Raw genomic sequence first — 23,337 nt, forward strand, 5'->3', positions numbered from 1 at the left:
ATGTCCCACACCTTCCCCGCCCACGACTTCCCACCTCCAGTAACAAGGAATATGCCACGTGGCATAAGAAGACAATTCTAAACATGAACTTCTGTAATCTGAAATGCAATCAACCTTGATACACCTCTGGTGCATTCATCCTAGTTATGTCTTCTGGAACAGCACAAGACCACTCAAACCTCAACTTGCAAATCACCGCCTTCCAAGAATCTGAAAGCACCTATGCAGCCTGCCCTCTCCCCCAGCTCTCTCTCCAGGAAAAAGATCCCCAAGCACTTCTATACCTCCCAGGACTGCACTTCCCTTTCCCATCATGGTTGGTCTTCCACGGCTTTGCTCCAGGTTGCCAAAGCCCCTTTAAAGTGTGTAACTAGACCATAGTGAAAGGAAACTCCCCCTCCCTGGTTCTAGACACTATATCTCTACTAAGTTGGCCTGGGGTCGCTTTATGGCTGTTTTCGTTGCTGCTGCTGTCATTGTTTGCTGATTCTGCCACACAACTGATATGGAATTAACAGTCAGCAAAACTCTTGAATTCCTCGTATCTGCTACACAGAAATCTTATTGTGGATTTTTACATTCAGGTTGTTGTATTTGGGGGGAGGTGGAATTAAACCATGTATAAACTCCCCCCCCCTTATATCCACATCTTTCCAAAGTTTTCAGGATTCCTGGTATTAGAAATTTCACATTTCAAAGTAAAAATAGCATCAGTGAACAGCTGTTCACATGATGTTTGGGTTTGGCCTCAGACTTAGCATCAAAGACCCTAAATCACAGATTTTAGTGCCAGAAGGGACCTTAAAAGTAACCTAATCTGACTCCAAGAGACTAAACTGCTTGTAAGTGACAGAGCTGGGGCTGAAATTCAGGTCTCTGGATTCCCAAGTGCAGCAGGATTCTTCCCACTAAACAGGGAAACTATGACAAAAAGGAGAAAAGCCATCATTCCACTTAGGGCTCTGAGAAACCATCATTCAGGTTTTAAAGATGAAATGCCATTTCCAAAAAAAAAAAAAAAAAAACCTCTCTTAATTTGTAGCATTTTTTCTTGCCCCTGAATTATTTCTATTAATAAAAACTTGACGATTTCAGGAGGACTATTGTCTTCATTTAAAAAAAAAAAGCAACTTTGAAAAACCATATTATAGGAGCCTAGCAAAAGCATGGTTCAGGTGTCAGGTAGGAAAAACACACACACAATTAATCAGCTGAGCCACAGGATGGCACTGCAGCGTCATTTATATCAACTCATACCCTTTGAGGGAAAACACTGAGAAGCATTTCAAAGTCTGGACTTGAAGTTTATGTAACCATATGAGGACTGATCTGACAACCACTGTTCAAGCCACACACTTTACCAAACTATTTCAATTTGGTAAATAGGGAAAACAGAAATCAACATTTTCTTAGAATAAATAGATTCTACTGAATTCTTTAATGTTTGCTGAGTACTATACTACAGTTGTAAATGCCTCAGAAGAAACTACAGCTTTTACCATAAAGGAAAGCAAACTGTCTTATGTCTTCAGGGAAAGAGGCTTAGAGAACTGCCCTCCCTCCATTCGCTAAGCTTATGCTGGTGACCTGCCTCAGCACAAAAGTGCTTCCCATTCGGGGAAAAGCCCTGGCCAGTCTTGGTCTTCAGGATGCCTTCAGTCATGTCAGAAAATATTTCAACATTATATCAGGAGCTCCCACACAAGTCCTCCATTTGCAGAGATGAACCAAAATACGGTGGGTCATGGGATATGCCAACAGACACGCCTTATTCTAATGGTGTTGAGAGACAGTACAGGGTGGCATTGGCTCTGGCCTCCCACTACATCTCTAACTAGATGTGTGACCTTGAGCAAATTAACCTTTCTAAGCCTCAGCTTCCTCGTCTATAAGATAAAGGTAATGATGGCACCTTCTCAAAGTGCTGGTGTGAGGATTAAATGAGATAATATGTGAAAGCGCTTAGAAGCATACCATAGAGATGATAAGCATTCATTAGACAAAGGACAGTGATGGTGGTGGTATCCACCTCATAAGACTATTATGGCATTATTGTGTATGCAAAGCCCTTCGCACAGTACCTAACACAGAGTAGGGATTCAATAATAATAACAAATGGTAATCATAATTCCCAGCTCCTATAGGAACAGGACTTTAGATTGCTCTGGGGTGACATCAAGAAAAGCCTAAGGATTCCACATCTGTTTCTCCTTCTGTCTTTTGCTATAACAGACTTGAACTCTAAAGTAGCTACAGAATCAGGAGGATTCAGACGTGGCTGGACTGCCAAGGGCTTGTCCCCATTAAATGGACCCATCAAGCCCATTTATAGTCTCAGCTCAGGAATCAACTCGTCAGCTGAGGGTCTGTGAATTTCAGGGTGAAAATTAATTTCCTTGAAACTTATTATACTGAACAAACTGAAAGAATTTCACCCTGATCTGAAAGTGCCAACTGTACAGCCACCCACCACCCCCAAATTCTTGCATTCCTCACTCCCCCACTCCCATCCCACAAGATTGGGACATAGAACGATCCTCCTTCAGGCCTTCCTTATTTTGTCAGAGAGAAACTCAAGTTATATGAGGGGGAAAGAAGATGTCTTACAAAGGGTATAAATAAGAAATTATTTTAAGATGACTATCATGTTAAATTAAAATTCTCTCAGCATTAACAAGTACAAACACTAACAGTTAAATGTTGGCACAGACATCTCTGTCCTTCAAAGTTTTGCCAGACAAATGCTATAAGCAGACCAAACTACGATGGCTCCACGGAGCAGTATTTGTTGCTACAGCAAGTGCAACAGAAGATTGCAAATTCTTTTTAGGAAATCATCTGGAACTGGATAGAGAATCGTTGGAATAGTCTGCAGGCCAAATTTACATTATACATGGGACAGTCTCCCCTCATTTTAAGTCACACTCAAAAAGCTGGCAGAGAGTTTGTTCAAGTCACTGTCAGTAATAGGGCTTTTAAATGCAAGGAACAAAACAGAGAGAGAACACCCAATTAATGTTATCCATTAAGCATGCAAATATCTTTGCTTCTATCTATTTTTTAAGCATTGTCAACTTTTAAGATACTTGGCTGTGTTTTGAGGAAATAAGGAAAAAATATCTGTCCCGAGCGTTAGAATATTCAGAGCAAGGTTTTGCATGCAATTGAGAAGACTAAAGTAGTAGTGTTGCAAATGCCAGAAAGAACTCAAGTATGGTCTCAAGGAGAGTATATTCCCTTCTTGGCCTACATTCCAATGACTGGACAGTGAACACAGGGAATAAATATGTCTCCTGCAGACAGAAGTGCTACCAACATGGTAAGGAAGTCAACAGAAGTGTCAGCCACTTCCTCGAGCTGAAACCAAGCAGTAAGTACTGGTCAGTGAGAATCTTACTGTAAAACAAAGTCAGCTCAAAACTGGGACATAGTTTAAGAGTTTGTTCACCCAACTAGTGTCTGGACCATAAGTACAGTCCAGCTCTTCAAGCAAAATGCAGTCCAAGCTCCATAACAAGACATAAACAGGCTAACCATAGTTTATCACCCAAACCAGCACATTTTTAAAAGTGAAAGTAGGCACTATTAATACTTACTCCAGGACAACAGGCATAAAACAGGACTGTCTTGGGCAAGCTAGAATGGATGGCCACCCTCCCCAGAGATATAGTTATCAGATGGATGTTCAGTAACGTATTGACAAGTTATGACTAATTTGAGAGACTGAAGGGCACTGGAGAAATACCTATCAATTTTAGAATTCTTTCTTCTCATTAATACTTTATTGTCTACATTTTTACATGATCATATTAAAGGAAAACTAAAAACAGTAAACCTATGTAAATTCACTAAATTTTGTTATATAATTCACAAATTTTCTTTGTTTAGTATGCAATGCTAACAAAAGTCTTAAGAAAGCCAGGAATTACAGGGGAAGATATTTTGTCGGTAAATTCCATACCTTAGAAGACTGACCTATGATCATCAGTTTTCTGCAAATGGTGTAAATGTAAATGGTACCTAGATGGAGAAAAAGATTAACATGTTTTACAGTCAAATGATGAAATTTTACATTCCAATTTCTGCAGTTTAAGTTGGTAGCTCCCAAAACAAGTGATTTTCTCATGAGAAAATCTGATACTGGCTAGAGAGTTATAATCATTATAAACTTTTTTGTAACTTGTAGCCAAATTACTGAAAGAACTAATATGACCATATTTTAAATATGTTGAAACAGAAATCTTTTAGTCTCTTTTTTTTTTTTTTTTTTTTTTCCGGTACGCGGGCCTCTCACTGCTGTGGCCTCTCCCGTTGCAGAGCACAGGCTGCGGACGCGCAGGCTCAGCAGCCATGGCTCACGGGCCCAGCCACTCCACGGCATGTGGGATCTTCCCGGACCGGGGCACGAACCCATGTCCCCTGCATCGGCAGGCGGACTCTCAACCACTGCGCCACCAGGGAAGCACCTCTTTTAGTCTCATTTTAAAGGCAGTTTAAGTTTTGAAATATATTGAACAAAAGAGTATCTTAGTAGCATAATTTATGTACTTTGTGGTTTTATTAATTCACATAAAATGTTATGGATTCCCATGGTTTCCTCACAGTTGAAAAACTGAAGATTTATCTCCAAATAAGACTAGAATACACATTTAATCAGATGGCACACAATACACAAGAAGGAAACTCATAATTTAAAACTCATAATGCATAAAAGGTTGTATTATATTCATTCACTGTCTCATATAATATTTACCCCATTATTAAGGTACATCCCATAAGCACTCTAATGAAAAACGCCATTTCCAGTTCCTATTTAAGATCATTCAAGTATGATTTTGTTTTAAAATCAAGCCACTAATTAAATGAGGATAGAAGACTATTTTATGGCAGCATTTGGAGGACGAGTGGGGAATGACATCACCATATAGCCTTCTGTATACAAAGGACATTATCAGGCTATAAACATAACCCAAAAAACAGTATAATACCGTGCTTTAAAAAGGCATGTAATTATAATGACAATCAATCTAAATATTTTCTATAAAATATCTCATCTAAAATTCATAACCACCAAAATTCAACAATTCCAAATCCTATGTTCATGTTTAAACTTTAAAAGCTTTGAGAAAACAGCATCTGCTCCAAAACACACATCCCTTGATTAAAATACATCTGCAAGCACAATAAACATTACACAAATCAGTGACCAAAAAGTACTGAATAGAATCTTAAACACTTAAAGTACCATAAAGTTCACAGAGAATACAAGTCCCCCACATTCTTAGTGTGCCTGCTCCCATGACAGAGAGTTGTTTATCTCATGTAAGATCCACTGGGGGAAAAAACCACTCAGCTAGTAAGAGCTCAAGCTCCGCATTCTCATCTCGACTTGGCTTTGTTGACCCAACTGTGTAACTGTGTTTTCAGGGAAAAAAAAAAAAAGTCACCAAGTAAGGATATGCATAGGAAACACATGACTCTCCACAAAACACGTGATTCAGGTGTAAGCCAGAAGCCCAAACATTCAGCAATGGGAGCTGCAGGATTTCAGAAAGCCCCAGGAGACCGCCCTCAAGAATAACAAGGGCCCTCTGTATTTCAAAGATGTGCCTTTAACCTTTGCAGCCCTAGTGCACCCTGACTATAACAGAATCCTTCTCTGATGGTTCAGGATCTTGGCATGGCTCACAGATTCCACGGCAGGAGCCCAATGGAGAGAGTACATGGTACAAAACGGAGCACAGACTAAACCTTTACGTTCTCAGGCTATCTTTGCGAGTTGGTTTGATTTTTAACCAAATCCCTAATACGGAGTTTATTGCCTTGTCACGTGACTCCTTTTCATCTAAGACAGCCACCACCAAAATAATCTTGACTATTTGAGGGTTCAAATGAGTTGGGTTCAGGTTAGTTGAGATGTCAGATGTTATCCAACATTCATTTACCCAGTTAGATTTTGTGAAAGAACGAAGACTGGTTAAATGTCTTAAAAACAAGGGTGTGTGTGTATAATAGTCAATTAAAAGAGTGTTAACGTCTAACTGGAAAGGTCAAATGTATTTTGAGAAACTGACTGCAGGTCAATTTATTTTTTCGTGACTTAAATTCCAAAGTTTTAAAACTACAAGCTCTTTGCACTTGTTAATCTCCCAGTTGGAATGCCCTTCCCCCAAACACCCAGATGTCTCAGTCAGGTGTTTACTCCAACGGCATCTCATCTCAGGTGAGGCCTACCATGACCATTCCACTTAAAACTACTGCCCGGGACTTCCCTGGTAGCGCGGTGGTTAAGAATCTGCCTGCCAATGCAGGGGACATGGGTTCGAGCCCTGGTGTGGGAAGATCCTACATGCTGCGGAGCAACTAAGCCTGTGCACCACAACTACTGAGCCTGAGCTCTAGAGCCTGCGAGCCACAACTACTGAGCCCTCATGCCACAACTACTGAAGCCCGTGTGCCTAGAGCCCGTGCTCCACAACAAGAGAAGCCACCGCAATGAGAAGCCCACGCACCACCACAAAGAGTAGCCCCCACTCACCGCAACTAGAGAAGGCCTGAGCGCAGCAACGAAGACCCAATGCAGCCAAAAAAATTAAAATAAAATAAATAAATCTTTTTTAAAAAATAAAATAAACTTGCAGTCCAGCCCCAGCCCAGCCAGTGCTCTCCCTAACCCCTTTCTCGGCTTTACTTTCCTCCACAGCACTCATCACCATCTGATACATCACTTAGTCTTGACTTGTTCATCATCTCCCTGAAGCATTATGTAAGCATGAGAACAGGGTTTTTGTCTGTCGTCCACTACTGTATCCCTAGCATCTAGAACAATGCCTGGCACTTAATAAGTTTGAGATGAATTAACTAAAACAGGAACAGCAGTTAATGACACTAAGTATATATATCTCCCACAATCCAGGAACCTCACTCCTGGGCATAAGTCCCAGAAAACTCTCACACAGGTCTATAAAAGGACAGAGGCAAGGATATTCACTGCAGAATTATTTGTGCAGTTAGAGAGGCAGGGCAAACCAGGTACCCATCCCTACGGGTGCATAGCTATCTGCCAAATACAATTCAGCAGGCAGAGTTAACAAACTAGGTTTACATATAGCAACACGGCTAGATTCTAAAACCACAGTGCTGAGCTGAAAACTATTTAGGAAACAGGATAAAATCTAGAACACGATTTCATATGTATAAGGAAAAAGCACACACCAGAAAAAGGATGTAGAAGATACAGAAATCGTTCAGCCTTTTTTTTTTTAAGAATATTGGGGGGTTTTGTGTGTGATCTGAAAAGGGTTTCAGACAGGTGCATCATTTCCACCTTTCAAGCAAAGCCTGACTGCAGGGCCCAACCCTCAGGCCTATCACTCCTTCCTGAGTACAGAAGCTCTGCCTGTTCAATCCCTGCCAAGATGTGTGAGCAATCCAGGTGCAGAGACAGCCGTGGCAACTCTGAGGATGAGGAGGCCCAAAAGCTTAACAATCACTGGACTGAAAAATGTCTTCCAGGGTCAGCCTTATCTCTGGTAGCAAATGTAAGGTCTAATTACAATCAAAATGTCAAATTATTTGGGGAGATCAAGGAAGTAAAAGGCTAGGAAATGTACTGTCAGTTGCCATGGATGAGAGAAAATCCAATATGTTTTCTTCCAGGTTATTTTGCCCTGGTCTTAGACACACAGAACACACTGTTATTACTTTTCTTTCAGGAATATGTTATCCAGAAAACAATACTGTAGGCGACTCATCAGGCGACTCATCGTAACTTCAGATTGTAACTTTAAAGAGAATTTTAGTTGAATTTAAATTGTAAGTCTTAAAAGGAAAAAACAAATGCTACATTTCGATAGATAAGATTCATTTCATGGGACATATATAATACATTTATAATGCATATACATGTACATATGTGTATCTGTACAATGCATATATCTGTATGTAAATACACTATACAAATACATACATGCACATCCTCAGAGCTCCTCACTCAAAATCAAGCAGAACAAGAAGCCTGATGCATAGGAAGCCCTGGTCCTTGGCCAAGTATTCATGGAGAGGACCAATAAATGCATGATGCTTAGAAACGATCTAACCTGTCCTCCGATCCTTCCCCATTTGTATTTACTTACTGACTGTGGTCCCTATTTTGTATATATGTGAAACTGATTATCCCCACAGCCTCTGACCCTCCCTTGAGCAGAAAACCCACAGACATGCTGTATAAGTCCCTGCTCATAAGGACAAACTGAAATATAATAAAAATGTAAAAAAGCCCGCAAGTATCCTATTAGGAAATAACATCTTTATTAAATTGCTTTATAAGGGTGTGTTAGTTTCTGCTTTATAACAAAGTGAATCAGTTTTATATATATACATATGTCCCCATATCTCTTCCCTCTTGCGTCTGCCTCCCCCCTCCCACCCTCCCTATCCCACCCCTCTAGGTGGTCACAAAGCACCGAGCTGATCTCCCTGTGCTATGCGGCTGCTTCCCACTAGCTATCTATTTTACGTTTGGTAGTGTATATATGTCCATGCCACTCTCTCACTTTGTCCCAGCTTACCCTTCCCCCTCCCCATATCCTCAAGTCCATTCTCTAGTAGGTCTGCATCTTTATTCCCGTCTTGCCCCTAAGAGGAAATGAACATGTTTTAAATCACAAGGTAATCAAGTCACCGTCCAACTCAGTATTTAAATACCTTTCTGAAAGACACAATGAAAAATAAAAGACACTGACATATACCATTGAATATAATCCAGCAAAGTTGCTCCTGTGGCAAAGCCACCTGCATGATGAGCCTTAAGGAGGACAAGATATGCAGACACCGGGCCACAGATTCTTTATTCTGCAGGTTCATGTCACTGTCACAGACCAGCTGGTAGTTGCAAATATTTCTGCCACTTAAAGCATGAAACTGAAACACATGAGGAAAAGAAAAAGAATATAAATAACGTTTATGCAACTTAGGAAAGCACTTCTTAAAATGTACAAAACTAAAATGGAAACGATTCTTCTTAACTGATTCAATAAATTAGTAGAGGTCAATAGACCGAATGTTTGTGTCCTCCCGAAATTTATATGTTGCAACCTCGCCATCTGCCATATGGGGACACAGGGGGAATCAGGCCCTTATCAGACACTGAATTTTCCAGCACCCTGATCATGCATTTCCCAGTCTCCAGAACTGTGAGCAATAAATGTTGTTTAAGCCATCCAATCTCTGGATTTTTGTTACAGCAGCCTTATTGGACTAACATATGGAAAGAAACATGGTAAAATTGGTTTCTTCAAAGCATGCATTTAGTTAAGATCACCTTTCCTTAGTCAAAAAAATTTTCAAAAGCAAAAAAAAAGTACAAAATCCTACTTCCAAGAATATAGAATTGAATCAATTTTTGTAAAGCCCCACAATGGCATGTTAACATATTAATTCAGATGTAATTATTACCATTTACACAATTCCTTCAGCAAATGTTTGCTGACCACCTCTGTTTGCCACACGCTAAGCAACAGGGAGTCAAAGATGAGGAAGACAAGGCTCTTGACAGGGGGAAAAGTGTTCCAGGCACACACAGTGTTAGGAATGCTTGAGGTGCTTGCTGTGGTCACTGATTTGAAAGTCTTTTTTAAAGTTGGATGAGAAGGTTTAAGATAAATTAGGCTATAGAGGTGGTCCATGGTCAGAACATGGAGAGCTTCCACACCATTGCAAGGAATATGGACTACGGCAAAAGGGCAAATCCAAAGAGCAATGGAGTACAATTATTTGATTTACACTTTAGAAATTAATTCTGACAAAAGTGTGAAAGATGCAAAGCAGATGGAAGACAAAGCTACATGCAGGAGCTAGGAGAGATCAAAGGCCTCTGAGGTTGTCCTGAGAAACCATAATTCAAGAAGAGTCATGTACCACAATGTTCATTGCAGCTCTATTTACAATAGCCAGGACATGGAAGCAACCTAAGTGTCCATGGACAGATGAATGGATAAAGAAGATGTGGCACTTATATACAATGGAATATTACTCAGCCATAAAAAGAAACGAAATTGAGTTATTTGTAGTGAGGTGGATGGACCTAGGGTCTGTCATACAGAGTGAAGTAAGTCAGAAAGAGAAAAACAAATACCGTATGCTAACACATATATATGGAATCTAAGAACAAAAAAAAAGGTCATGAAGAACCCAGGGGTAAGACGGGAATAAAGACACAGACCTACTAGAGAATGGACTTGAGGATATGGGGAGGGGGAAGGGTAAGCTGGGACAAAGTGAGAGAGTGGCATGGACATATATACACTACCAAACGTAAAACAGATAGCTAGTGGGAAGCTGCCGCATAGCACAGGGAGATCAGCTCGGTGCTTTGTGACCACCTAGAGGAGTGGGATAGGGAGGGTGGAAGGGAGGCAGACGCAAGAGGGAAGAGATACGGGCATATATGTATATATATAACTGATTCACTTTGTTATAAAGCAGAAACTAACACACCACTGTAAAGCAATTATACTCCAATAAAGATGTTTAAAAAAAAAAAAAAAAGAGTCCTGAAATGGAGCTCTGAAAGGGGGGATAAAAAGAATGGGAAGATTTAAGCCTTGCCTGAGGCAGTGGGGTTTAGTGAACAATCAGAAATGAGAGGTAAGAGTCTTCTCCCTGGGATCTGACCTCCAAAGCCCCGACCCACCCAGGTGGGTGAGCAGACAAGCCTCTCAGCCTGCTGTATGCTCAGGGTCTTGGTGCTCTGGCCGGGTATCAGGCCTGAGCCTCTGAGGTGGGAGAGCCAAGTTCAGGACACTGGTCCACCAGAGACCTCCCAGCCTCATGTAATAACAAACGGTGAGAAAGCTCTCTCAGAGATTTCCATCTCAATGCTAAGACGCAGCTTCACTCAATGACCAGCAAGCTGCAGGGCTGGACACCCCATGGCAAACAACTAGCAAGACAGGAACACAACCCCACCCATTAGCAGAGAGGCTGCCTAAAATCATAATAAGGTCACAGACACCCCAAAACACACCACCAGATGCAGTCCTGCCCACCAGAAAGACAAGATCCAGCCTCATCCGCCAGAACACAGGCACCAGTCCCTTCCAACGGGAAGCCTACAAAACCCACTGAACCAACCTTACCCACTGGGGGCAGATACCAAAAACAACAGGAACTATGAACCTGCAGCCTGCGAAAAGGAGACACCAAACACGGTAAGTTAAGCAAAACAAGAAGACAGAGAAATACCCAGCAGATGAAGGAGCAAGGTAAAAACCCACCAGACCAAACAAATGAAGAGGAAATAGGCAGTCTACCTGAAAAAGAATTCAGAGTAATGAGAGTAAAGATGATCCAAAATCTTGGAAAGAGAATCGAGAAAATACAAGAAATGTTTAACAAGGATCTAGAGGAACTAAAGAGCAAACAAACAATGATGAACAACACAATAAATGAAATTAAAAATTCTCTAGAAGGAATTAATAGCAGAATAACTGAAGCAGAAGAACAGACAAGTGACCTGGAAGATAAAATAATGGAAATAACTACTGCAGAGCAGAATAAAGAAAAAAGAATGAAAAGAATTGAGGACAGGCTCAGAGACCTCTGTGACAACATTAAAGGCACCAACATTTGAATTTTATGGGTCCCAGAAGAAAAAGAGAAAAAGAAAGGGACTGATAAAATATTTGAAGAGATTACAGTTGAAAACTTCCCTAATATGGGAAAGGAAATAGTTAAACAAGTCCAGGAAGCACAGAGAGTCCCATACAGGATAAATCCAAGGAGAAACACACCAAGACACATATTAATCAACCTATCAAAAATTAAATACAAAGAAAAAATATTAAAAGCAGCAAGGGAAAAGCAACAAATAACATACAAGGGAATCCCCGTAAGGTTAACAGTTGATCTTTCAGCAGAAACTCTGCAAGCCAGAAGGGACTGGCAGGACATATTTAAAGTGATGAAAGGGAAAAACCTACAACCAAGATTACTATACCCAGCAAGGATCTCATTCAGATTCAACAGAGAAATTAAAACCTTTACAGACAAGCAAAAGCCAAGAGAATTCAGCACCACCAAACCAGCTTCACAACAAATGCTAAAGGAACTTCTCTAGGCAGGAAACACAAGAGAAGGAAAAGACCTACAATAACAAACCCAAAACAATTGAGAAAATGGTAACAGGAACATACATATCGATAAATACCTTAAATGTAAATGGAATAAATGCTCCAACCAAAAGACATAGACTGGCTGAAAGGATACAAAAGCAAGACCCGTATATATGCTGTCTACAAGAGACCCACTTCAGACCTAGGGACACATACAGACTGAAAATGAGGGGATGGAAAAAGATATTCCATGCAAATGGAAATCAAAAGAAAGCTGGAGTAGCAATTCTCATATCAGACAAAATAGACTTTAAAATAAAGACTATTACAAGGGACAAAGAAGGACACTACATAATGATCATGGGATCAATCCAAGAAGATGTAACAACTATAATGTTTATGCACCCAACATAAGAGCACCTCAATACACAAGGCAAATGCTAACAGCCATTAAAATGGATATCAACAGGGGTTTCCCTGGTGGCGCAGTGGTTGCGAGTCCACCTGCCGATGCAGGGGACACAGGTTCGTGCCCCAGTCTGGGAAGATCCCACATGCCGCGGAGCAGCTAGGCCCGTGAGCCATGGCTGCTGAGCCTGCACGTCCAGAGCCTGTGCTCTGCAACGGGAGAGGCCACAACAGTGAGAGGCCTGCATACCACAAAAAAAAAAAAAAAAGGGATATCGACAGCAACTCAATCATAGTAGGGGAATTTAAAACCCCACTTTCACCAATGGATAGATCATCCAAAATGAAAATAAATAAGGAAACACAAGCTTTAAATGATACATTGAACAGGATGGACTTAATTGATATTTATAGGACATTCCACCCAAAAACAACAGAATACACTTCTCAAGTGCTCATGGAACATTCTTCAGGATAGATCATATCTTGGGTCTCAAATCAAGCCTTGGTAAATTTAAGAAAACAGAAATCATATCAAGTATCTTTTCTGACAATGCTATGAGACTAGATACCAATTACAGGAAAAAATCTGTAAAAAATATAAACACATGGAGGCTAAACAATACACTACTAAATAACCAAGAGATCACTGAATAAATCAAAGAGGAAATTAAAAAATACCTAGAAACAAAAGACAATGAAAACACGACGACCCAAAACCTATGGAATGCAACAAAAACAGTTCTAAGAGGGAAGTTTATAGCAATACAATCCTACCTCAAGAAACAACAAACATCTCACATAAACAACCTAACCTTACACCTAAAGCAATTAGAGAAAGAAGAACAAAACACCCCAAAGTTAGCAGAAGGAAAGAAATCATAAAGATCAGATCAGACATAAATAAAAAAGAAATGAAGGAAACAATAGCAAAGATCAATAAAACTAAAAGCTGGTTCTTTGAGAAGATACACGAAATTGATAAACCGTTAGCCAGACTCATCAAGAAAAAAAGGGAGAAGACTCAATTCATCAGAATTAGAAATGAAAAAGGAGAAGTAACAATTGACACTGCAGAAATACAAAGGATTATGAGATTATTACAGGCAACTATATGCCAATAAAAGGGACAAGGAATGGAAGTAATGCACAAATTCTTAGAAAAGCACAACCTCCCAAGACTGAACCAGGAAGAAATAGACAATATAAACAGACCAATTACAAGCACTGAAATTGAAACTGTGATTAAAAATCTTCCAACAAACAAAAGCCCAGGACCAGATGGCTTCACAGGCCAATTCTTTCAAACATTTAGAGAAGAGCTAACACCTAGCCTTCTCAAACTCTTCCGAAATATACCAGAGGGAGGAACACTCCCAAACTCATTCTACGAGGCCACCATCACCCTGATACCAAAATCAGACAAAGATGTCACAAAAAAAGAAAACTACAGGCCAATATCACTGATGAACATAGATGCAAAAATCCTCAACAAAATACTAGCAAAGAGAATCCAACAGCACATTAAAAGGATCATACACCTTGATCAAGTGGGGTTTATCCCAGGAATGCAAGGATTCTTCAGTATACGCAAATCAATGAATGTGATACACCATATTAACAAACTGAAGGAGAAAAACCATACGATCATCTCAACAGATGCAGAAAAAACTTGACAAAATTCAACACGCATTTATGATAAAAACTCTCCAGAAAGTAGGCATAGCAGGAACTTACCTCAACATAATAAAGGCCATATATGACCAACCCACAGACAACATCATTCCCCATGGTGAAAAACTGAAATCATTTCCACTAAGATCAGGAACAAGACAAGGTTGCCCACTCTCACCACTATTATTCAACATAGTTTTGGAAGTTTTAGCCACAGCAATCAGAGAAGAACAAGAAATAAAAAGAATCCAAATCAGAAAAGAAGTAAAGCTGTTACTGTTTGCAAATGACATGATACTATATAGAGAGAGAATCCCAAAGATGCTACCAGAAAACTACTAGAGCTAATCAATGAATTTGGTAAAGTAGCAGGACATAAAATTAATGCACAGAATTCTCTTGCATTCCTATACACTAATGATGAAAAATTTGAAAGAGAAATTGAGGAAACACTCCCATTTACCGTTGCAACAAAAAGAATAAAATACCTAGGAGTAAACCTACCTAAGGAGACAAAAGACCTGCATGCAGAAAACTATAAGACACTGATGAAAGAAATTAAAACTGATACAAAGAGATGGAGAGATATACCATGCTCTTGGATTGGAAGAATCAACACTGTGAAAATGACTATACTACCCAAAGCCATCTACAGATTCAATGCAATCCCTATCAAACTACCAATGGCATTTTTCACAGAATTAGAACAAAAAATTTCACAATTTGTATGGAAACATAAAAGACTCTTAACAGCCTAAGTAATCTTGAGAAAGCAAAACAGAGCTGGAGGAATCAGTCTTCCTGACTTCAGGCTATACTACAAAGCTACAGTAATCAAGACAGTATGGTAGTGGCACAAAAACAGAAATATACATCAATGGAACAGGATAGAAAGCCCAAAGATAAACTCACACACATATGGTCACCTTATCTTTGATAAAGGAAGCAAGAATATACAATGGAGAAAGAAGTCAGCCTCTTCAGTAAGTGGTGCTGGGAAAACTGGACAGCTACATACAAAAGAATGAAATTGGAACACTCCCTAACACCATACACAAAAATAAACTCAAAATGGATTAAAGACCTAAACGTGAAGCCAGACACCATAAAACTCTTAGTGGAAAACATAGGCAGAACACTCTATGACATACATCACAGAAAGATCCTTTTTGACCCACCTCCTAGAGAAATGGAAATAAAAACAAAAATAAACAAATGGGACCTAATGAAACTTAAAAGCTTTTGCACAGCAAAGGAAACCATAAACAAGACCAAAAGACAACCCTCAGAATGGGAGAAAATATTTGCAAACAACGCAACTGACAAAGGATTAATCTCCAAAATATACAGGCAGCTCATGCAGCTCAATATCAAAGAAACAAACAACCCAATCCAAAAATGGGCAGAGGACCTAAATAGACATTTCTCCAAAGAAGATATACAGATTGCCAACAAACACATGAAAGGATGCTCAACATCCCTAATCATGAGAGAAATGCAAATCAAAACTACAGTGAGGTATCACCTCACACCAGTCAGAATGGCCAGCATCAAAAAATCTACAAACAGGGCTTCCCTGGTGGCGCAGTGGTTGAGAGTCCGCCTGCCAATTCAGGGGACACAGGTTCGTGCCCCGGTCCAGGAAGATCCCACATGCTGCGGAGCGGCTGGGCCTGTGAGCCATGGCCACTGAGCCTGCACGTCCGGAGCCTGTGCTCCACAACAGGAGAGGCCACAACAGTGAGAGGCCCGCGTACCCTCCCAAAAAAAAAAAAATCTACAAACAATAAATGCTGGAGAGGGTGTGGAGAAAAGGGAACCCTCTTGCACTGTTGGTGGGAATGTAAACTGATACAGCCACTATGGAGAACAGTATGATGGTTCCTTAAAAAACTAAAAATAGAATTACCATATGACCCAGCAATCCCACTACTGGGCATATACCCTGAGAAAAGCATAATTCAAAAAGAGTCATATACCACAATGTTCACTGCAGCTCTATTTACAATAGCCAGGACATGGAAGCAACCTAAGTGTCCATCAACAGATGAATGGATAAAGAAGATGTGGTACATATATACAATGGAATATTACTCAGCCATAAAAAGAAACTAAATTATTTGTAGTGTGGTGGATGGACCTAGAGAGTGTCATACAGAGTGAAGTAAGTCAGAAAGAGATAAACAAATACCATATGGTAACACATATACATGGAATCTAAAAAAAAAAAAAAATGTTCTGAAGAACCTAGGGGCAGGACGGGAAAAAAGATGCAGACGTAGAGAATGGACTTGAGGACACGGAAGGGGGAAGGCTAAGCTGGGACGAAGTGAGAGAGTGGCATGGACATATATACACTACCTAATGAGAAATAGATAGCTAGTGGGAAGTAGCCACATAGCACAGGGAGATCAGCTTGGTGCTTTGTAACCACCTAGAGGGGTGGGATAGGGAGGGTGAGGCAGACACAAGAGGGAGGAGATATGGGAATATATGTTTATGTATAGCTGATTCACTTTATTATACAGCAGAAACTAACACACCATTGTAAAGCAATTATACTCCAATAAACATGTTAAAAAAAAAAAGTGGGAGGTAAAAGAGCAGAGAGGTCTGCAACAGTTTCCTGCTTGGGTTACTGGCTGAAGCCAATTATGGAAGAAAAAAAGATGAGTTCAGTTTTGGACACGACGAGTGTGAGATCTTTATGATGTTAACTGGATAGATGAGTTCAGAAGAGAGATTTTGGCTAGAGAATCATCAGTACTACTGGGAGTGGAGAGTCTTAGTAACCCAAATGAGCCTTACTCTACCAGGCAGACTTCATGCTTGGATACACGTAAGCTATTTCTAGCCACCATGTAGTTGGTTTCACAGCTAGGGAGGCTGAGTGGAAATGGAAGCAGAATAATTCAACAGTGTAAGAGAGAGATACGGAAGCCTGGATCAGGGTGATACAGGAGGGGCCTTAAAAATTCAAACTTTTCATTCAACACTCTTCCCAATGGGGCACTGAGATATTACAGTTTATAAGAAATATGGATTTGGTCATTCAGTTGTTCAAAATATATTTCTCATATGTATCTGGTCTTCATCCACAGTTCCTAGCTCTCCAAAAACCCTTGGAATTTCCTAAGTGTTAAGAGTGACAAAGATATGTTCTGCTATGTTCATGAGGTACTTTTGTAAAGTGCCTAAGGATGGAGGTTAGCTGCCTGTGGAGCCAACCATGTGATTAGAGGTTTAGCACTTTGAGTCCCAGCCCCTGACCTCCAGGGAAGGGGGGAGGGACTGGAAGTTGAATCTATCACCAATGGCCAATGATTCAATCAATCATGCATATGCTATGAATCCTCCATAAAAACCCAGAAGGATGGGGCTTGGGAAGCTTCCAGCGTGATGAACAGGTGGAGGTGCTGGGAGAGTGGTGTGTCTGCAGAGGCCACTGAAGCCCCGCACCCTTTCCCCACGCCTTGCTCTATGTATCTCTTCCCTCTGGCTGTTGCTGAGTTATATTATATCCTTTTATAATAAACCTGTAATCTAGTAAGTAAAATGTTTCCACGAGTTCTGTGAACCACTGCAGCAAATTATCTGGCCCAAGGAGGGGGTCGCGGGAACCTCTGATTTATAGCCAGTCAGTCAGAATTACAGGTGATGACCTGAGCTTGCGACTGGCATCTGAAGTGAGAGGGGGTGGTTTTGTAAGACAGATCCCTCAACCTGTGGGATCTGACACTGTCTCTGGGTAGATAGTCAGAATAGAGTTGAACTGTAGGACATTCACCTGGTGTCCCAAGAATTATTTGTTGGTATCAGGATGCCCCCCCGTCCCCGCCATACAACTTAAGCACCCACTCACATTGCGCAGTATCCTCATTCATGCACCTACGTTACAGGCAAACTGAATGTGCCTTCAAAGATGCTTGATCTTTTCTGCTTATTAAACCACATGTTGTTTCCAAGGCCTAGAATAATCATTAAATTTGGAATAACATAGCCTTGCAGTCAGACTGATTAGGGTTCAAACACCAGCTCTGCCCACTGCTTTAAGAGGGCTGGATTTCTCACTCTCCAATAAGCCTCAGTTTCTTCATCTGTAAAAGAGGCATAATAGTACCCGTCTCTTAGGACTGCAATGAGGCTGCAAGATAGCAATTCATGTAATGCATTTAGAAGACTACCTAGCACATGGTAACTGCTCCACCAGTGACTCATTGGTAGCAATTAACATAATAATACTGGTATAGTAGAAAAAAGCATAAAATTTCTTTTGTATCAAAAGATCTGTTTCCTCTCCAGAGCCACTACTTATTATACTGTGTGATTAGCTTTCGTTTTCTCTCTTGTACAATAGGGATAATAACAGTATCTAACTCATAGAGTTATTGTGAGGATCCAATGTTTTCTAAAGTACTTTGTAGACTAAAAGCATTCTACCAATACGAGTTATAATAATAATAATAAATACTGTCTCCTGGATGAATAAGTGATTATAGTGACACAATCTCCAAAGCATCTTTACAAAATTTAATAAGTGCACTTTCTCATCCAGCACAGAAAATATTTATTAAGTAACTTACAGCACACAAGTAAATACCATGCTAAGCAAATGAAAGACATTTAGAAGCTGTCAAGTAAAGGACAGACTATTGCATAATCATAAATGGTAGCTATTTTAGCTACTGCTTTCATCTTACCGTATGCGCAGCACTTTTGTCTTCAAAGCCTTTTGGAAAAAAGACGCTTTTGAATTGGTTCACATCTGCTTTATTCTCGTCAAAGTTGATGCTGAACTGCTGAAGATATCTCCCATAGCACTGTAAAAGGGCCAATTTATATTCCTGAAATAAAAAGAGGACTTGATGAAGGTTTCAAAATATCCTTTTGCTTATCATTATTAAAATTAGGTAATATTCATATTATTCTTAATAGTGTCAATGTTGATTATTACTATTACTGCTATTACTATCACCATGACACCATTATCACTACTATTTCCAAACACAAACTTAACAGACATTGTGCTTGGCAATGCATGTGCATTATTTCATTTAATTCTCCTCACAACAAGCCAATTATGAGATGAGACCATCATGACCTCAAAGATGGGAATAGTCACCAGGGCACTGTGTGTGGTAATAACCTGGATATACTCAAAAACCAAAGGTTTAACCTCAACAGATCATGGTAACCCACAAACTCAGTGAGAGAGGTAGAGGAGTTGTATAACCAGCCCTGCTTCTCTGATACCTCCTAAGCTCCAAAAAAGAAAGAGTAGGAGAGGGCAGAAAGGGAGGGACAAAAGGGGGAAGGAGGGAGAAAAGAAGGGAGGGAGAAAAAAGGAAGGAAGGAAAGAAAGGAGAAGAGAAAAATGCAGGGGATGAGCTGGCTCATCTGTCGACAGTCTCTTAAATTGTATCAGGATGAATCAAAAAAATCTAAGATGCTATGCTTCTTATTAGTTCTAATTCATGCTTACATTCCAATTACAAAGTCAGATGCCTCATTTCTGAAGCCCACAGGGCACAGTTGACCTGGAGAGTTTCAGGGCGGTGGATGTGAGCAGGGTTTTACATATGACTCAGCTGCAACCCTTTCTCTGCTTCCTCCCCTGCAACTGTGTTTCCAGGAAAAGCAGCTGCCCTGGGTGTGAACTGCCTATTGGGTGACTTCGCCCCTCAGGAGGCACCACAGTCAAACGCTGTTTTGTTTCTATTTCTATTGACTTGTTTGTTACTTGCTCACTAATTAATTCTGAATCTTTTCGCTCTAACTTGATTCACATGATGAATTCAAATCTAGGTTCAAAACAAGCGTGGTCCAACAAGATGAGTTCTACTGTAACTAAAATAAAACTAGATTCTAGAAACCAAAGTAACCACTCAAGTTTGTTTCCAGGATTACAAATACCTTTACCGGCCCACTTTCCCATCACTGAAAAGTAGTTAAAACCTTTTCTTTGTTCCTCTAAGTAAATTTGTAAATATCTTACCTGAAATATTCTGAATCCTTAGCCACTATCCAACATCAACTTGCTTTATCAACCTGTAAAATGCTCCTTCTTCTTCCCTCCACCCACCTGGATACTCCTCAAACCACCCCAAACTGGGCTGTGTATCACCAGCTTCTTATTATGTTGAGAGGAAGCATAAAAAATAGGGGGGCACGCCTCTAATTTTGGTCAAAACTATTATTCCACTTCACATGAATATAGCTTACAAGTTGGATCTCACCTGGGGCTTTTTTCTGTCGTTTTCCAAATTCCGTATGGTCCAATTACATGGAGCTAAGATGATTCTCTAATTTCGGCAGCAGAAAATATATCTTAGTGCTTCCTTATGAAAGTTCCTCCACATCTTAGCCTCTATTTGGTAACTTTCCCTCCCAGACCAAAAAGATTCAAGTCCAGAAAATAGAAATGGAGGAGGGAAATGAAGCTGAGAAACGGTAGATTGAGGAGATTTGAAACTGCCCCCACGGAGTTAACAGAAGCTCATGACAAATAGAAATTCGTAAGCTTGTCTTACAGAACAGATAAGGGAACGGCTTGGAAAGGAAGGAAAGAAAGAAGTTTGTGAACTACCTTCACTGATTAAGCCCGCTGTAGTTTTGTTTTGTTTCTCCCTCTTTCTTTTTTCCTCTCTTAAATTACATAACTTCCCAGCTTCACTCAGCTCAGCCGTTTCACAGGAACTTGGAGTCAGCTCTTGCCCACGGCGAGCCGGCTGGGGCTGGTTGGGACCACCGACCCTAAAACTGGGCCTGCGCAGGTGTCCCTTGAATGCCCTTTTGACGTCAGAGGTTGGAAAACTCCGCCCTCCGGTCCTGCTAAACGCCTCCATTTTGAATACACAGAATCACGTAGCCCAGATGCACCTGCGCAGAACACCGACTACCTCACCATTTTCCCTACCGCCAGTCATCTTTCCCCGTGCCTAGAACCACTCTGCTTATATCTCGTAAATATCCCAACTCCCTCGCCTTAGGGAAGGCGGATCTGAGACTCGTTCTTCGCTTGGCTGCCTTGTGAATAAATTCTTTCTCTGCTGCAAACCTCAGCGGCTCAGCATTTGGCTCTCTCTGCATGGGGAAAATGGACCTGGCTCGATAACAGACTGAATACTGCTGGTGTCTGGCGTAAAATCACTTTGTATAAAATAACTCTTGGTCCAAGGATCCCACGTGTGCCAAAGGCTCATATTTAATTTGAAATAATTTGGGCCCGTGCCAGACCTTAGGGGGAAAATTCACATTTTCGTTCACTGAAAACCCAGCCATGGTGTGGTCTTACCAAACTAAGTCCGTGAATCCACAGCAATCCAATACTTCTGCATTGATATAGAACTAGAAAAAGGGCACAAACTCGGTTGGAATACAACACTGAGCAAGAAACAGGGTATGTATGTAATGACCGCTGTAATTACTGATACATACAGCAAAATGTAAAGAAGGAGGTGAAAGTCATTAAAACAAGGCACCTGGAAGCAAGCAACATAGCAGCAAGGCCAGGAGCCATGAGAGCTGTCTGCTGGGCAAGGCCAGCCATGTGAAAAACAACAGGAAGTGGTGTCTGGGCTCCTTTGTGTAAGGTAGGAACATGATGACTCAGCATTTCCTGTCGGGCGCCTACCACACCCTCTGTTAACTAGGGGCTGTGCTTATGCTCCTCCAACCGTATTTCTGTTAAGGAATCTCTCACATCTGGAGAATCCCAACCACAAAGTTTTAGAGTGAACACTTTTTTGGCTACTGTGCCTCATTAAAATTTGTATGTATTCCCTTATATATTTCTAAGAAAAAAAATCAAATCATGTAAAATAGGAATGGTATCAAAAGGATAATAATTAGGCAAATGAGTTTCATTTGGGCTCTTTCTACTCCGGAGGTACTTACTTTCATTTCACAAAGTCTATCTCCAACCTTCAGAAGCTTTTCGTTGTAATAGGCAGCTGGCAGCCGGGGGGCGTATTTGGTCCAGATATTAAACAAAGAGGTGGCACTGTAAAAATCATAAAGTAAAATGATATCCTCAAAGTCAGCAGGAAACCTAAATTAGCAAGCAATCCTTAAAAACTTACCTTGTGCTCTTTTTTTTTAGGTATTCAGGTGGGGTTTTTTATAAATTTATGTATTTTGGGCGCGTTGGGTCTTCCTTGCTTAGCACAGGCTTTCTCTAGTTGCGGCGAGCAGGGATTGGGGGCTGTTCTTCGTTGTGGTGCGTGGGGTTCTCATTGCGGTGGCTTCTCGTTGTGGAGCAGGGGCTCTAGGCGCCCGGGCTTCAATAGTTGTGGCACACGGGCTTCAGTAGTTGTGGTTCGTGGGCTCTAGAGCGCAGGCTCAGTAGTTGTGGCGCACAGGCTTAGTTGCTCCGCGGCATGTGGGATCTTCCCAGACCACGGCTTGAACCCATGTACCCTGCATTGGCAGGCGGATTCTTAACCACTGCGCCACCAGGGAAGTCCATGCTCTTTTTAATGTGCTTTATTGTTAATGTCTAATTATTGATAAACGTAATTATGGTTAAAAGTATTGTTTCCTTTATACCAAGCACTGATAGTTCTTTATATGCATTTTTAATGATTTTATTTTTTTAATTTTACTATTTTTATTGGGGTATAGTTGATTTATAATATTATATGTTTTAGATGTACAACATAGTGATTCACAATTTTTAAAGGCTATATACTCCATTTATAGTTACTATCAAATATTGACTATATTTCCTGTGCTGTACAATATATCCTTGTAGCTTATTTATTTTATACATAGTAGTTTGTACCTCTTAATCCCCTACCTCCATTTTTCCCCTCCCCCCTTCTAGAACAAACCACTAGTTTGTTCTCTATGTCTGGGAGTCTGTTTCTTTTTTGTTATATTCACTAGTTTGTTGTATTTTTTAGATTCCACATATAAGTGATATCATACAGTATTCGTCATTCTCTGTCTGACTTCTTTCACCTAGCATAATGCCCTCCAAGTCTATCCATGTTGTTGCAAATGGCAAGATTTTATTCTTTGTTATGGCTGAGTAATATTCCATTGTGTGTGTGCGCACATGTGTGTGTGTGTATCACATCTTCTTTATCCATTCATCTGTTGAAGGACACAGGTTGTTTCCATATCTTAGCTATTATAAATA

At 40.5% G+C, this 23,337-nt stretch overlaps 1 protein-coding gene across 2 annotated transcripts in view; it reads right to left on the reverse strand.

Annotated features, from left to right (window-relative positions):
• CFAP54 (cilia and flagella associated protein 54) overlaps positions 1-23,337 on the reverse strand; it is a 301,163-nt gene that overhangs the window by 269,955 nt on the left and 7,871 nt on the right. For both annotated transcript variants that reach the window (XM_060164794.1, XM_060164793.1), the window contains exons 2-5: positions 22,092-22,197; positions 18,896-19,039; positions 8,751-8,922; positions 3,962-4,020 (exon numbers count right to left, since the gene is read on the reverse strand). In XM_060164794.1, coding sequence (XP_060020777.1) covers positions 3,962-4,020; positions 8,751-8,922; positions 18,896-19,039; positions 22,092-22,197 — 481 coding nt within the window. The remainder of the gene's footprint in view (positions 1-3,961; positions 4,021-8,750; positions 8,923-18,895; positions 19,040-22,091; positions 22,198-23,337) is intronic.

The sequence above is a fragment of the Lagenorhynchus albirostris genome, chromosome 11, assembly GCF_949774975.1.
Source record: "Lagenorhynchus albirostris chromosome 11, mLagAlb1.1, whole genome shotgun sequence".
NCBI lineage: Eukaryota > Metazoa > Chordata > Mammalia > Artiodactyla > Delphinidae > Lagenorhynchus > Lagenorhynchus albirostris.